The sequence below is a fragment of the Wyeomyia smithii genome, chromosome 2 (genome assembly GCF_029784165.1).
Source record: "Wyeomyia smithii strain HCP4-BCI-WySm-NY-G18 chromosome 2, ASM2978416v1, whole genome shotgun sequence".
In the NCBI taxonomy this organism is placed as follows: domain Eukaryota; kingdom Metazoa; phylum Arthropoda; class Insecta; order Diptera; family Culicidae; genus Wyeomyia; species Wyeomyia smithii.
The window spans coordinates 195,681,220-195,698,041 of NC_073695.1; the positions used below are offsets into that span (position 1 = coordinate 195,681,220).

Below are 16,822 nucleotides of genomic sequence, written 5' to 3' on the forward strand. Positions count from 1 at the left end.
ATCGGAAGTTGCCACTTTGAAATTCAAAACGGTATCTGGAGTTGATTTGCGTCTCTTGGGCATTCATCTGGCTACAAAAAATAGCCATTTTTAACAAAATTTTGCCAGTTTTGGCTATTTTTCGCGAACCGGAAGTAACCATTTTGAATTTTTAGTGGTCAAAAATCGATTTCAGATGCCATTTTAAATCTGTGCTTTGTTATCAAATTATTTCCAGAGGTTATATATTTGTGTTGGATAAAAGTCATTGTTATTGATCATTGTCAAATAAAACAATGCAAGTAAAGTAGGAAACGACCTTATGTAGTTTAACGTCAACTTGCGTTCGTGGATTTAACACAAAATGAGGTATAATAAAAGAACGAAAAAATATTACCTCTTCATTAAAGTATTTATTTATCCTCAAAAGGACAATTCGTAGTTTTATTTTAATATCGGATATGGTGCTGATCGCATCTCTGTGCTACTACTGACAGTGAGAATGAGACATTTAATTATTAACAATGTAATGAAAATTAATTATTAACAATGTAATGAAAATTATACACGCATCCACCCAAATGTAGAAAATTGTTGATTGATTGCGCGAACTATTGTACTATTGGTAATTGTCAAGCCTAGTTGAAACGAAAATTACGTCCTCTGATTGGTCGCTCGCTGCCTTTCCCTAAAAAGGTCGACGGAATAGTATAACTAGTGAGCTACAGCGTAGCGATTTGCGGTAGTAGCAGTAGCGGGTTGCGCCAGTACACAAATCAAAATACACAGCAGCAGCGAGGTAGCATCAAACGCCTCGATTTGCCAGTTAAGGGCTTCGGCCTTCTGTCCGCAATGAAGTTTTGCTTTACCTTGGCAACAGCACACTCTGTGCTGAATCCAAGAAAACACAATCTGTCGCGGCCGTCTTATTTACTGGATAAGAAAACAGTTTTCACAGATTTATAACAGCAAATGCCTTTCTCAAGGCAAATATTCAAGTAATTGAAGGTTAATATATTTTGGCAATAACACAATCATTTTGTGCTGGATCCTAGCAATCCAATTCTGTTGTAGTTGTCTAATTTTTACTTTATTTAGTAAACCCCCCGGTAGGAGCAGGGCAAAGGCTGCGATCAGCATAACCGACTTTGAATAATAAACTGCCCTGTTAGAACGCATTCACAAAAGCAGTTAGTTCGACTATGCAGAGTTAATATGAAATCGATTCAATCAACCAGCATGAACAGAATTTCGTCGTCTCCCAGTTGCCAAGTTGCAACATGATGCAACACGCAACAGCGAGCAAACGAAATCGCTTGATATTACAAACCGCTATAAGATACGGGTTAAAACCGTTGCGTGTGTGAGAGCACCATCGGTGTTTATTCGCTGGATACAAAAATCAAATGCGAATTGTGGAATAATTTGTCTAAAGAATATTAGAGAATTAAAAAAAACTGAACAGAAAGGCGTGGCCTATTTCGTAGCAACCTTCGGCTATAAAAGAGTGTTTCTGGTGAATTCAGTTACATTTCTTAGTCGGATGGTGAACTGGACGGACCGTCCAAAACATTGACAGTAGCAGGAGCGTATTGCAGCAGTAGCAGCGGGTTGCTTGGTCGCTGATTTAAGATTGAACAAATCACTTGCCCGGTGGTTCGTCATGGTCACATGTCTCAGTAGCAGCGCGGTTCTTTTCAGCGTGTGTCGTCGACGTGTCGTTATTCCCCCATTGTTGGGGCAGCACATAGGTTGCCATCAGCAAATCTAATTTCGAACAGTAAAATGCCTTTTTCAAGGCAAATAAACAGGTTATTGAAAGTTAATAATTTTTTGACAACACGAGCAAGTAATCTGTGCTGGATCCTAGCAATAAATTCAGTCGCTGCCATCTGATTTACTGAATGTGGAAACAGCTTTCCCAGTGCGTGTTGTCAGATTGCCCTACAGATTTTGAACAGAAAACTGTGCCTTTCTCAAGGCAAAAAAACAAGTGATCGAAGATTAATCGTATTTTCGAAAGATCTCGAGCGCCAGATTTCAACAGCAATTTCTTTCTGCTCGTTCATGGATATCGTATTTTTTCATATGCGAATTAGAAGGCTATAGCACTGCAATTGCAAAAAAAAATCAAATATGAAGCGTCACTGCATGTAAATTTTATTTTCGCTGTTGTTCTCATTCATGTCAAGCTAGCAACATTTATTACAGTAGTAAAAAAACCTTTTCTAAACTTATGGCAGTTGTAGTTCATGGTAAAGCGCTCGCTTAGCATGTGAAAGGTACGGGGATATTGTTCTGTTGAAATGGGTCGATAGATGTGGAATTTTCTTAACTCTGGAGGTTCCAGATCACACAGCCATATATTTTGTACTCCAGCACGGCACAAAACGTGCAAAGTATTGTATTATTCTCGTACAGTAGACTTCCAGAGTTTATTCAATGAAAAGTTTCTCGATTTGAGCAAGCAATATCAAGCAATTATCACAAAAACTCATTATTTTTCAACTTTCCAGAGAAGTTTCCTTCCTGAATATACTGTGCGTAGTTCTACGTCGGTTATGCGGTCGTGTCTGGGATACAACCTCCCACTTTTTTCATATACATATGGACATAATGTAAATTTGAGAAATTAATATCTCATTTCATGTGACTCAAAACAACTCTACAAACCATATTGTGCCGTGTCAGATAAATGTTGTTTGAAGAAGAAATATTCATCTCCTTTCTTATATGTCGTTCATATGTATCCATATCACGCAAAACTTTTCTACAGGACCTAAGTAACATTTAGAAACTCACATGGCTTCCTTTTTTTCTGGTTAGTAACTAAATTATTTCTACATTTTTCATGATACTCTTTTCAAAGTAAGCTAGGCAATACTAAAAACTTTCGATTTGTGGTATGAAATCGATGAATGTTATTAAAATGACGCTGTAATTAATAAAACGGAGAAAAAGTTGTCGATGGTTGACTTCCAGAGAATTTTTTCAACAATTCAAAATATTGAATAGATTGTGTTTAAGATCCTTCACTGGCAAAATGTTCATTTTAAAACAAAAAGTGAATTTATAAAAATCAGCAGTTTTTTTTTCAATACGTTTTGAGATAGACAATTTAACTGCACAAAACTCTTTTTAAAAAATCAAAGTATATATCGGTTTAGAAAAGAATTCCAGCTCTTGTTCAAATGTTAGTCCATACAAATTTAAAAATAAGTATGCAACGTTGCTCGGTTACCTACATCTGTTTGAGTTGGCGCAAAATATATCTAACATATTCTAAATTCATGGAAATAGCCTCGAGAAAGCCCGAAAATATGACAATCAAATTTCATTTTAATTATCGTATAAATGCGTCACGGTCAGACCGCATACGGCATTGGGACTGAGAAAAAATTACCCCGCCCCTCGATGTTTGTTTTATACCCATGTTCTGAATAGCCCCGCTCTTTTTCAAATTACATCATTCTCTTAGTTTTGGAGTGATGTCATAACGTTTTATTTCGTATATAGTAAAAATATAGAAAAATTGACGGAGCGTAAAATGCACAACGGAGCGTAAAATGCAAGACAACCGAGTTTGCCTAGTTTACATAAGGCCTGTGTTTGTACATATTAGTGCTAACCATTTTGTGTTTTAAAATTACATAGGGTAAAAAAGAATTATTCGGCGATGCACTGTGGTCCAGAAATGAAAAAAAGGTGGTCAAAAGTCATTTTCTCATAAACGTTACATTTTAGAGCAATACTGTCTTCGGGAAAGTTTTAGAGTAAAAAAAACATCCTTCTTTGGACATCAACAGATCCGTGATTGATCCCCCTACAAGTGAGATTAAAGAATATTTTCTCTAAAAATCAATATTTTTCATCGCCGTCTTTGGCAAAGTTTTCCAAAATAACATAACAAAAAACTTTGCTGAAGACACTAGGTAGCTATTTCTCAATCTTACTGTGCTATCTGATTATGTTCAATGATGTTTAAAAAAAAGGATTTGCCGTTGAAATTCATATTTTATACCACTATACCTCTGATATTCTTACTGAACTTTCAAAACAACATCAGACCTTTATTTTTCATATGTTACAGCAGACTTTATTTGATGATAATTAGGTTTCTTTCAATTTTTCCTGCCAAAAAATTTACTTTTTACAAGTAATTTTCAACAAGTAAATTTCTTGCAGAAATTTGCAGAAACTTATAAAATCATGAAAACAAAACAACTTTAACGTGAGTTCATTTAAGTCTTGTTGATCAATAGCGGATCTTTGTTGCAAAAAACAAAGCAAGCTTTGCATTTTTACCTTTGATGCATCTTTTGAAGTATACTCGATGTATGTAAACACGTGGTTTTTGCAAATTCAAATTTCAGCTCAAATATTGCCGAATAGGTGTACCGCTCATATAATTCATCTTTAGTAGGCAACAATAATAATTGGTTATTGTTAACATGCATTGATAATACTTCAAAAGATGCATCAAAAGGTAAAAATGCAAAGCTTGCTATGTTTTTCGCAACAAAGATCCGATATTGATCAACATGACTTAAATGAACTCACGTTGAAGTTGTTTTGTTTTCATGATTCTATAAGTTTCTGCAGATTTCTACAAGAAATTTTAACTGCCGTGTGTGCAGAGCACATGGACAATTCATTTAGTGGTAATATTGCCGTGGGATGTTTTGGGAAACGGCAGAAAATCGAAAATTACTTGTAAAAAGTAAATTTTTTGGCAGGAAAAATTGAAAGAAACCTAATTAACATCAAATAAAGTCTGATGTGACATATAAAAAATAAAGGTCTGATGTTGTTTTAAAAGTTCAGTAGAATATCAGAGGTATAGTGGTATAAAATATGAATTTTAACGGCAAAAACCTTATTTTTTTAAACATCATTGAACATAATCAGTTAGCTCAGTAAGATTGAGAAATAGCTACCTAATGTCTTCAGCAAAGTTTTTTGTTAAGTTATTTTGGAAAACTTTGCCAAAGACGGCGATGAAAAATTTTGATTTTTAGAGAAAATATTTTTTTATCTCACTTGTAGGGGGATTAATCACGGATCTGTTAATGTCCAAAGCAGGATCTTTTTTTACTCTAAAACTTTCCCGAAGACAGTATTGCTCTAAAATGTAACCTTTATGAGAAAAGGACTTTTGACCACCTTTTTTCATTTCTGGACCACAGTGCGATGGTGGCATATTTATCAGTCAGAATAACGGGCTCCTGAATTTCGTCAATATCGACAAGTTCAATGAAGGAAAAAAAACTCTTATTCACTGACTGTCCTACAAATATATTTCACCTTATACATCTCGAGTATTTCGTCTCAACGCACAAGAGGCTGCATGAACTGATTATATGTGGTTCCTTACCCTACCTAGATTTATTTCAACCGGTTGCCAGGGTTGATATTTGTTGACACTTTTGAGTGAGAATGAAAAAAAGCATCCATAAACGTTATTTTTTTACAATCCTTTCAGAGTTCTCCTTTCTCGCTTTTTGCACGGAAGTGAACTGTCAAAACACCTCATTATATTTCATGCGATGGAAGCAAGACAACAAAATCAGAACAAAGATTGTCAAGGCATCGGTCAGTGACAGTGAAAAAGTGTTTCGGTGAGGTTCATTTTGGTTGAGTGGACTGTTTGTTTTTCTTTTTCGCTTTGAAGTGAAGATCATTTGGTTAGATTTATCGTCAAATTTTATTCCGTAACCGTGAACGATGCGCGCGATCTATTTCATCTGTGTATAACAGCACGTTACTAGGACGAAAATCTAGTGTATCTGAAAGAGTGCTGCGATCATTGGAAGTGAAAATTGAAAATGATTGGCTGTATTTTCGAAGAATTTTGCTGGGGAAAATGACTTTTATCAGCACTGCGGGTTGCAGCTTCGAAAGTTTCACCAGATCTCTGTGCTTTTGTTGTCTAGCCTGTTCAAAAATTTTCGTTTTGAGATCTTCAGTTCCAACCTGAGTTTCCCGACCTTCATAGCGTCGGTATGGTATAAGGATATCTTTGTTCCCGGATACGCCTTCACAAAAGCGTCATACTAATAACGGAATTATTCATTTTCATCCATTTCACTGCACTATCGAACGTTATGAACCACAACCTGATCGAATAAATGACCTACTTGCAGCATTTTGCATAGACATTTGCCTCAGACGTACTCTATGGGTGTCTTCATACAAGTGAAGAAGCAAAGTTTTAGGAACAACATTATTTTATTCAAGAATTTTTCGTTTAAAGCTATTAACAATTACGATGTTGTCTTACATTATAAATCGAATTGCTCAATTATAACCAAAATAAACGTCATTTCAAAACCTTTCATTTCCCTCAAACCTTCACAAAACAAAATCTAACGGCAATCGTTTATATTCACTCTACTCATCATAAAACAACGGTAACCTCCCTGCTCAAATTCTCGTTTATATCCATGTCATAACCATAAATTGATTTCCTTCGGAGCGCTTTTCAATGTTTTTTCCCTGCTTCCCCGGGAACATCGGCGGTGGTTGTCGCTGTCCCAGCATCCAGCAATAAACTTTCATCTCCACACTCGCAACCGCAGTCGCAGTATCGGGGAAAAATTGCACGTACCACCAGTTATGACCAACCGGGCTCGTAAAACCGTTTAACCGACGCTGACAACAGGACCAAGCAATCCAGTCTCGACAACCGACCCACTGCAGCCGATATCCGGTCGAGAGGACTAGGGGGCGGGGGTTTGGTGAATTATTTATCCGCAGACAATATCGTTCTAATGAAGTTTTGTGTATCCACTGAGCTGTGGAATCACAAAAAAAAAGTTTCTTTGTTTTTCGTTCGTTCGTTCAGAAACTATCACTCTGTAGGATTTCTCTCATTCGAACACAGAATGCTAATTGTGTGGGATTAATATCTGAAACGACAAATGGCGTATTAGATAAAATTACCATTTTCTTTGTTCCTCTACAATCTACCAAACCCCTTGAATAGCTGCAGAAAGTAACTTACTTAGTACAAAACCCATCATAACGAAAAGTCACGTTTCCAGCCATGCAAACCAAATATTCTCATCCTCATCCCTATAATCAAATTACGATTATTACATGTCTCATGGTCACCATAAAAACCATACCGACTTGCGGTGCAACGACGTCGGCTGCCTTCGTAGGACGTGCCATCCAGTGCAAGGAAGTCGTTAACTCCTTGCCAGGCCACCCCGTTGCAATGCCATTCTGATCCATCGTTCACTGGTGCTGACTTTATGTTTATAATTTGCAATAATCCTGAGCAAAATGACTACTCTTCAGTGGGAAAATTGTTTGCCCGAAGCAGAGCCAGGCCTAGGTGGTTTTCTTGGGGCGCAAGTAGGGTTTCAGTCAAGTTGAAACATCCCCAAGCACGCTTGCGATCCTGTGTAGCGTTACCAGGTCTTGAATGATGGACGTTCCGTAGCCACTTACTAACGACGATCCGTGGTTACGATCGAATGGGGAGGGATTTATGGGATGCTGATATAATAACCCCTGTTGCGAAACCGGTCGGTCACTCGTTCCGGCACTAAGTTGTACGGCAAGCAACAGCACGGATTATGACGCTACTGGCAGCGATGATGCGGTCACGCCTCATTGCACACTCTTTCTTGCCAACCTCCGCAACCGCCGGTCCTTACAGTTACAGGACACATCCTTCCGCCTTCTGCTTATCGTAGGGGATTAGCCAATCGGTCGGTTGATGCTGTAGTGGGCATTCGTGGTCGAGTGACGAGAATATAATAGCTGAACCATAAATTCAGCCGGATGTGAAAGATTTAATGGGGTTAATTAAATTGATCGCTTGTTTGCCCGGCTACTGAAAGCAAGGATTTATTGGGGCGTGGGGAAATTCCACCAATGGCGCTGCTTCCCACGAGACATATGTCAAAGTGGCTGATAATTTATCAGGAGATTATTTTTAACATGTTTTTTTTTTGTGTTTTATCTTTCCCGTTTAATCGCCCATTTGGGCATGCAGGTAATCGACAGAACGACCTGAAAGATGAACGGCGGAGAGCGCAGATGTCCTCCGCACGGCAAGTGCTCGAACGCTCCACAATGATGCTTCTAACGTCATCAAAGGTGAGTAGGGAAGAACTGGAATGTTCATTTTTTTTTTTCAATAATAAAAAATATTTGAAAAAAAAAAATTTTTTAGTGAAATAAAAAACAAGAGATATACTTTTTAGAACTATTGAAAATACTAATGAATTCAAAATTAATTCTATTGAAACACGGCTAGTTTATTGATTCACTTCACAGTGTAAATTTTTCTTAAGAACTTCAATCTTACCATATGTACAATATGGTGGGACAAAAAATAAATGTTAGCTCCCATGCATTTTCCGTGGTCTTTATGGTCTTTATCCACATTTTCAAAATTTATTCTCTAGAGATTTCCAGTTCGCTTATAAAAATATATCGATACATGATATTTTTAGGAAATTTTTCTGGGAAAAACTCTACGATGCTCTTAGAAAAAGTTATTAACCCCAAACTGATTGAATTTCTGACGAAAGGCTCACCATTGAATTTTTCCAGCAACACTGCTGTAGCATAATGCTATTGCAAACTTGCTTAAGCATGAGAAATAATTTCGCGTGGAATTAAGCTTGAAAGTGTTATTTTTGCTCATAGTATCTTCGGAGAAGCCTGTAAGCCATGCTGCAGCAGTATTGCTAGAGAATTCAATGGTGAGCCGTTCGTCAGATATTCAATCAGTTTGAAGTGAATAACTTGTTCTACAAGTATCGTAGCGCCTTACGGTCTTAAGAAGAGTTTTTCCCAGGAAAATTTCCTACAAATATCATGTATCGATATATTTTTAGGAGCCAACTAGACATCTCTAGAGAAAATTTTTTGAAAAAGCTGCAAACTTTAAAAATCGGGCGCAAAAATATAGTTCCACCGATCGATCTGAAAAGTTACACAGTTGTTATAGGACCTATAAGGAACACGAAAAGTGCATGGGAGCGAAAAAATAACACCATTGCTTTTTCCTTATATAACCGTGTCCCAGTCTAATGTACAACTTTGCCGCATATACTGTTTTAATCTAATGCATCATTTTTCCAACATATTATATTTTGTCTATTTTGTGATTTTATTAAAATAAAATAAACAAAATGACATCTCCATCAGAACCAAACAACTGTGCAAACCCGGAGTTAAATCGGCACCGTGCACATGAAATATGTTTTGGTTGTTCAAGTCTCTATGATAAATATTTATCACAACCAGAAATTTGAAAACATCAATAAAGCGTTTACCTTACACGGTATATAGATTTAGTACAATTTGTATTCGATTTGTCAACAGCTAGTAGTTCAAAAAACTGAAAATTATAAAGGCATTGAATAGATAAGAGGTCTTAATTTAAATCAACAGAGCTTCAACAATAGAAGAACTTTGAAACAGAATGGAAACTAATATTTAGAAACGTAAAACATAAAACCCTAAGGGAACATCTACAAATGACTCTTAGCTTTTTTTAGGTGTTTTTTAACCTCGCCCCACCCCACCCCCATCGTAGCATTTCGTCACAAAGTCAGACCCCCTTTTGATAACAACCCCCTCCACCCCAAAGGCAACTTTTTTTGCAAATTTTATTGTCAAAAACATATCATAAATGAACAAGCAAAGGCAAGAAAGTAATAAAAATGCCCCTAAACAGACTAAACAGTAATAAAAAAACAATTAGGAAAAATCCTAGTTTTTTTTCTTAGTTTCATATTTACTACGTAGCTTGTCTTGAATACCAAATACGATTATAGCATGCGAACGACTTAATGCATCTTAGTCATTTATATGTCGGTGAACAGATAAAATGTGTAACAAATGTTTGATATAATATTTAACATTGTTGATTTACTGCTTAATGGTGAAAAGAGGTGAAAAGTTCCAAGGTCAAGCTTTCCCTTACATTTCCCTCGCTATTGGTTTGCTTCTCGAGCACGGATAACAATGACATGAACGAAATAAATTCCACTGCCTACATCCCAAGTAACACACAAAACATGTTAGAAAATAGATTACAACGAAAGTAGTAATATAAGTGTACTACAAGCGCAATTGAAAACTTGTGTTATTATATTGTGTTTGAAGTTGTTTTTCATCAGTAGTACAACCGCATTTCGAAAACAAGCTTATTTTTCTGGTTTTGGAGATGTTTTTTATTAACATGAGTTCAAGAATAATAATCACTATCACTTGGTCTTTTCGTAAGACTTTACACCATCTAATAACAACATTACGTACCTGTAAAATGCTTTTCCTTAGTACAACAGTCGTAGCATTCAACACTCAACTTAAAAATACTTGATCAAATTAATATTAAATTATATGAACGATTTCTATATTTATTCGAAGCGGGTTGAAACGTGCCATCAAAAGATAAACAAAACGCTTGCAGTGTAACCAATATTAATTCAGTTTTTTGTTATTGTTATCTAACAACTTTTTCTAGTTTTGTTAGATTTTATATCCAGATAACGTTGAAACTATGCGAAAACAATTTTAATATTCAAGCAAAAGAAACAGCTCTTTTTGAAAGGTTGAAAATTATGTTTTGTCATCAATTTATAATCAATTAATACTGCCACTGATAAAAGCTACTGTCGATCTAGTTGCACTGCGCCGACACAACACATTTGCGCATGCGCTGGTTAACAGTTGTCATAGCAACAGATTTGCGCATTGCCGTATTAGTACTCGAGATGTATTTTGCCACTTAATTCTATCAAGTTGGCTTGCTTTGATGCTGTTATCGGTACTTGTTCTATAAGCCTTCATGTTTTGCGCTTTTCTGGTGATAGAGATGTCATGGAATAGGTAACGTCAACTATTCTATACCAACGTGTGTTACTTGGGATATTTTGACTCAACAAAGTGTTTTGTTCCGTTTGTCTTTTTCGAAACTGCGTGTCCACGCCCTCATGACAAAAATCTACGCTATACTCGATACAGAAGACTGCGTGTAGCAAATTCAGCTTCAGCTTAGTTTGTTACACAATAGCGAGTGGAGTATAGCTGCTAGAGGTACGCGACATTGAGAAACGAGAGCTGCATGCGAGTCAACTTCCAGGCACTGCAGTTACCATCGTACGCTAAAGGATATTTTGCTGGCACAGCTACTGGAGAGCACAGCGGACAGCAAATTATATTATGCGCGACCAAGAAAAATATTCATTGCTACCGGTGATATGATCATCAGCGTTCTGTGGCACACGTGAAGATTATGGGTTTTATTTCGCATACGGCAGCAACAGGCACCATAGTACGCTGCATGATATTTTGAGGGGAACAGCGGAGAGCAAATTTTATGCGCGGCCAACAAAAAATTCAATGTTACCGGTGGTGGTGCGATCAACAGCGTTCTGTAGCACACATTTTGAGCTGAAGATTATGGAATCAGTTCTTTTCAGAGCTATAAATGTTTGAAGATAAGAGTTATGAGAATTTTCACAACTACTACAAGTGTGAAACGTTCATTTATTTCTCAATATTCATTTTTACAATAACGACCAGGGCGCACCAAGGTCAAACGGTAGTGTTGCCTTTGAATAGTTTATCACAGCAAGATATAACCCTCATTTCAAGAATTTTCACTGTTAAATTGTGTGATTTTCCGGTTTAATTGTTTCTTTGTGCCCACTCCAACACCGTTATCAGTCAAAAATTAGTAACGAAAATTAGTTAATCTAAGAACCAGAGTGATTTTTTGTATCGGGAAAGCAAAAACTTTCTTTTGATGCTTATGAAAATCACTCAGTAGTATCGAAGGTGTTTTGGTTTGTTTCTCTGCGTGCTCTGCGAGCTGCGTGGCCACTCCCTCATGGCAAAAACCCACGCTGAACTCGATACAAAAGACTGCGTGTAGAAAATTCAGCTTCAGTCTAGTTTGTCACACAATAGCGAGTGGAGTATAGCTCTTAGAGGTACGCGACATTGAGAAACGAGATCTGCATACGAGTCAAATTCCAGGCACTGCGGAGCAAGCTACCTTTATTTTGCATACGGCAGCAACAGTAACCATCGTACAATGCAGGATACTTTACTGTCACAGCTACTGGAGGGCACAGCGGAGAGCAAATTTTATTTTGCGCTGCCAAGCAAAATATTCAATGCTACCGATGGTGCGATCATCAGCGTTCTGTAGCACGAATTTCCAACTGAAGATTATGGAATCGGTTCTTTTCAGAGCTATAGATGCTTGAAGATAAGAGCTAAGAGAATTTTCGCAACTACTACCAGTGTAAAATTCTCATTCATTCATGCATCGTTAGTTTTACAATAACGACCATCAAATATAAACGGTAGTGTTGCCTATGAACAGTTTATTGCAGTATATAATGTATACATTTAGTCCTACGTCACCATTTCATACAACCTCTAGGGCTGTATACCTTGCAGTATTTTTTTAACGGCTACGAAATTTTTTTACTTGCCTTTTTGCAAGGATTCTCGGAATAACACCTTTTTTTATTGCACGGATTCTTGAAATAACACGGTTATTTTGTACGGTTTATTTTTACACGGAACGCATCCCCCTGCAAAAGAAGAATTGAGTGTACTCTTTTCAAGCAAATAATTTGCTTGCGCGTACCACATATGATGCTTTGAATCAATGAACAACAGAGCACCTTAAGTGTGTAAAGGTCGGTAAAGTCGCTGGAGAGACATCGTATAAATCCTTGTGCTAAGAACGCTAGTAGTGATCGAGCTGTGGTCATTAAACTGAAGTTTACTCTCAACGATGACTCCCGGATTTCTGATAGAAACAATGCGTTGCACGGTCTGTAGCCCGTAGCGATCGAGGTTAGACTTCACATCTTTAAATCGCCAATGCACAATGGTCCAGAAACAAAATTTTTGGGGAAATTTGGGTCTAGAGCTCTATAGCAACATTTTAGAGACAAACTTTCTTCTACAAAGTTGTTACATATGATAAACCGCTGATTGAAAAATTATCAAAAATCAGGGTGATCAACATTTTCGATGCAATCTAGTATCTAACTTTTATATCTGTGTGGATAGAAATAAAATTTGTTCTACAATGTTAAAGCTCCATTAATTTTAAGTAACTTTGTAAAAAAAGATTTATATTGAAAAAACATATTTTACGCTCTCACTTTTTTATTTCAAGTTTCATCTCAAAACTGTCTTTGAACGACTTTTAGAGCTTTTTTAGAGAAACAATTTGGAATGCTGACATCGTAAATATCTCAATTTTACTCAAAGTTATTAATATTTTTCATCAAAAAATATGCGTTTTCATCTGTACGTCATTCTTTTTGGGGCAAACCTAAAATATATCTCCGCAACTCATTTTGAAGAGCATACTTGACTCTATAAATGGATGAACATTTAGAGATATGTTATTTTTTAAATTAGAGTAAATTCAATTTAAAAACAAGCCGAAAATTTCAATAATTTTATACATTATGCATATAAAAGCACCCAGATTTATTTTTTGGTATTTTTTCTTATAACTAGACGTAATTACCTTCAATTTGACCCAAAAAGATCGGAAATCGATCAACTGGTTCAAAAGTTATGATTTTTTTTAAATAAAATAGATCAAAAATAGCCGTTTTTTATGGTCACCCTATTTCGGAGCTGGTCCCCTTAACAACCCAACGAAACAATACGAGTTTGATTATTTTCAACATAGATGCATCCCAGCGATTTTGAGCACAATTGAAGCAATTTGCGTGACCAACTTCAATTTTTTTGAGTCAAATTGAAGGTCATTCCGTCTAGTTATAAAAAATACAAAAAAATAAATCTGGGTGCTTTTATATGCATAATGTATAAAATTATTGAAATTTTTGGCTTGTTTTTAAATTGAATTTACTCTAATTTAAAAAATAACATATCTCTAAATGTTCCTCCATTTATAGAGTCAAGTATGCCCTTCAAAATGAGACCAAGAGATATTTTTTTGTTTGCCCCAAAAAGAATGACATACAAATGAAAAACGCATATTTTTTATGAAAAATATTGATAACTTTGAGTAAAATTGAGATATTTACGATGTCAGCGTTGCAAATTGTTTCTCTTAAAAGGCTCTAAGAGTCGTTCAAAGACAGTTTTGAGATGAAACTTGAAATAAAAAAGTTAGAGCGTAAAATATGTTTTTTCAATATAAATCGGTTGTTTTCAAAGATAGAGAAAAACCTTTTTTGTACAAAGTTACTTAAAATCAATGGAGCTATAATATTTTAGAACAAATTTTTCTTCTGTCTACAAAGATAAAAAAGTTAGATACTTGATTGCATCGAAAATGTTGGAAAGCGCTTTATCATATGTAACAACTTTGTAGAAGAAAGTTTTTCTCTAAAATTATGCTATAGAGCTCTAGACCCAAATTTCCCCCTAAATTTGGTTTCTGGACCACTGTGCAATGTACAGAAATTTATCAAATTTCAAAGTAAAGCACATATCGTCAATAAATAACATAAATTTGAGCAATCCTAAAGCACTACCTTGTGGAACACCAAATGCGATGAAGAAGGTGCCGGTCTATAATTCTTAACAAAAGATCCGAAAAATTGAGTTCTCCAATAGCAAAATCGTGTGGCTATTTAGCGAACACTTTGGCACTTTCCCGATTTTAGTTGAAAAAAACTAGAGTATGTTTCGAACTAATGCTTCAAAGTTTTGTGCCTGGCAGCGCAAATTCGTAAATCGGAAAGGTTTTCGTAACTTGCAGGTCTTGAATCCAAGTTCTTTTTTTGCGATTGGCCGAACCGTCTCTCGATTGATACCTATCTCATTGGCAATTTTCCGCATAGAGACCCTGGAATTCCGTTCTACTCTTTTTTTGATGATTTTTCGGTTTGCAGAAGTGTTGACAGTGCGTTTTCTTCCTCTTCCTGGACGATCAGCTTCATTACCGAGCTCCCTGAACCGTTTGATTGCATGAGAGACCAAAGAATGAGCAATGCCAAGCTTCCGTGCAATCTCGCAATTGCTTTTTTCCTAGTTTATGCAAGGTGATAATAGCTAAACGACAGTATCGAACGGAATAATAAGTAGCGACTAGAACACAAAAAATAACTTCGCACACGCTTTAGTACACACAGAACAATAACAAACCAAGAGCAATCGCTAATACGTTTTGACATTTGAACAGGAGCGGACGAAAGTTTGTATACACTTATTTTTTGTCACCCTGTACACCGTTTATCTCTTGTCCAGCATGAGAGCTGCGTGTAGCAATTTTTCGCACTACACTTTTCTTTCTGTTTTGTGCTGTGTTTCCGTTCCTCGCAGAGCAACTAATATACTTGCTGCTTACACCACAGCTGACCGAAAGAAGAGCAGCGGTGAATCCATCTAGAGGAAATAGTGTACGCTGTGGTGTACGATGCCGAGATCAATTCGATAGAATTCGAAGAGCAAACTTGTGTGACGGGCGGCTGGATTTTTTTTTTAGGTTCCGAGTTGCAACGCAAACAACGCAATACACTTTCCTTACTTAAAAGACACACAGTAAAGTGAAAGATCCCCTACACGGTAGTTCTTCTCTGAGGGAAAAAGACAAGCTTTTCTGGAGCCAACCCTAATTGCTGTCAAAATCGTTCTTCATTCGCTTGATTTTGACCCAGTGTTGACTTGGCGTGCTGTCAGAAGCGCACCGTAAAATTTGTCATTTTGAGCTTACCACTTAGTGCTTAGCTCGTAAACAATTATCTGGCATCTCTTTCTTGCTTGCGTCGTAAACCGCGATGTCTTTTCTTTATTTCTTGGTAGATTTGCCCTGACTCAGTGGAATGAAGAATTCGTTAGTATTTTTCTGTCTCGCTCAATTTACTCGCGGCCCTGGTATGTGGGTGACATCGATAAATTACGTAACGCAAAAACCCAATTTTTGGATCCCCGCCCGCCCATATGTAACGAAACGTAACACCAACACTATTCCCCCCATAAAATTTAAGTAACGCTGTAAAAAAATTTGCTTAATAAAAATGCTTGTTTTTAGAAAATCTCTCCAGAGATTTTTTGTTACGTAACGCTGATCTCATCTTCCCCCTCCCCTATGTAACAAATAGTAGTGCTCAATGATACACCCCTCCCCCCTTTGAGCGTTACGCAATTTCTGAATGCCGCCTTATTAACGTGATCGATTATTACACTCAAAATATTTTTCACGTTATTGTTACGTGAAAAATCCTGTAAAGATTCATTTTCTGTCATTTTGCATGATTTATGTGACAAACATAACATCTACGTGAAAATCACATGCATAGTATGTCTTATCACATGCCATCTCCCTAGTAACACTATGGGCTTTATCAAAGTGTTAGAGCGCTCAATAAAGCCAAAATAGCGCTATAAAACTTTGATAAAACCCGTTTTGTTACTTGGGTCTACGTGAACTTGACAACGTCAAACAAAATGTTCTAGAAGAAGTACCGCGTCAAATCTCTGTGCGAAAATATCCAGAAATCAAAATGGCGAAGTCTGATACAGTTTCAGAACATGGAACAGAAGTTCTCGTTGATATGTCAATAAGTGAGTTTCTGGAAAACCATATTAATTTGATATCGAGTTTCGAGCTTACAGATTCAACAGAGATTCAGTCCAGAAGACGAGAAATTACCTAAACATGCAGCTAACAATAATTATCGCCAGCGAATGCCATTCTATCTACCAGTTTTTAAATCGTTCAATTTATTTACGAATTGACGAATTTACATACCTGGTCGATTTGTTATGCAAAATATTCGATAATTTCTGAAAACCATCTCCCGTATCTTAAAAATTAGAAAAATTAGACGTTGTATAGAACTTTATAGATATAAGATACTAA

The 16,822-nt window shown here is 36.5% G+C and overlaps 1 protein-coding gene across 10 annotated transcripts in view; it reads left to right on the forward strand.

The window, feature by feature from the left end:
* Nucleotides 1-16,822, forward strand: part of LOC129722753 (alpha-catulin) — a 380,319-nt gene that overhangs the window by 311,396 nt on the left and 52,101 nt on the right. For all 10 annotated transcript variants that reach the window (XR_008727634.1, XM_055676457.1, XM_055676462.1 and 7 more), the window contains one exon: nucleotides 7,985-8,088. Coding sequence is in view for 9 of the 10 variants with exons in the window: in XM_055676457.1 (XP_055532432.1) it covers nucleotides 7,985-8,088 (104 nt within the window). In the remaining variant the exon portion in view is untranslated. The remainder of the gene's footprint in view (nucleotides 1-7,984; nucleotides 8,089-16,822) is intronic.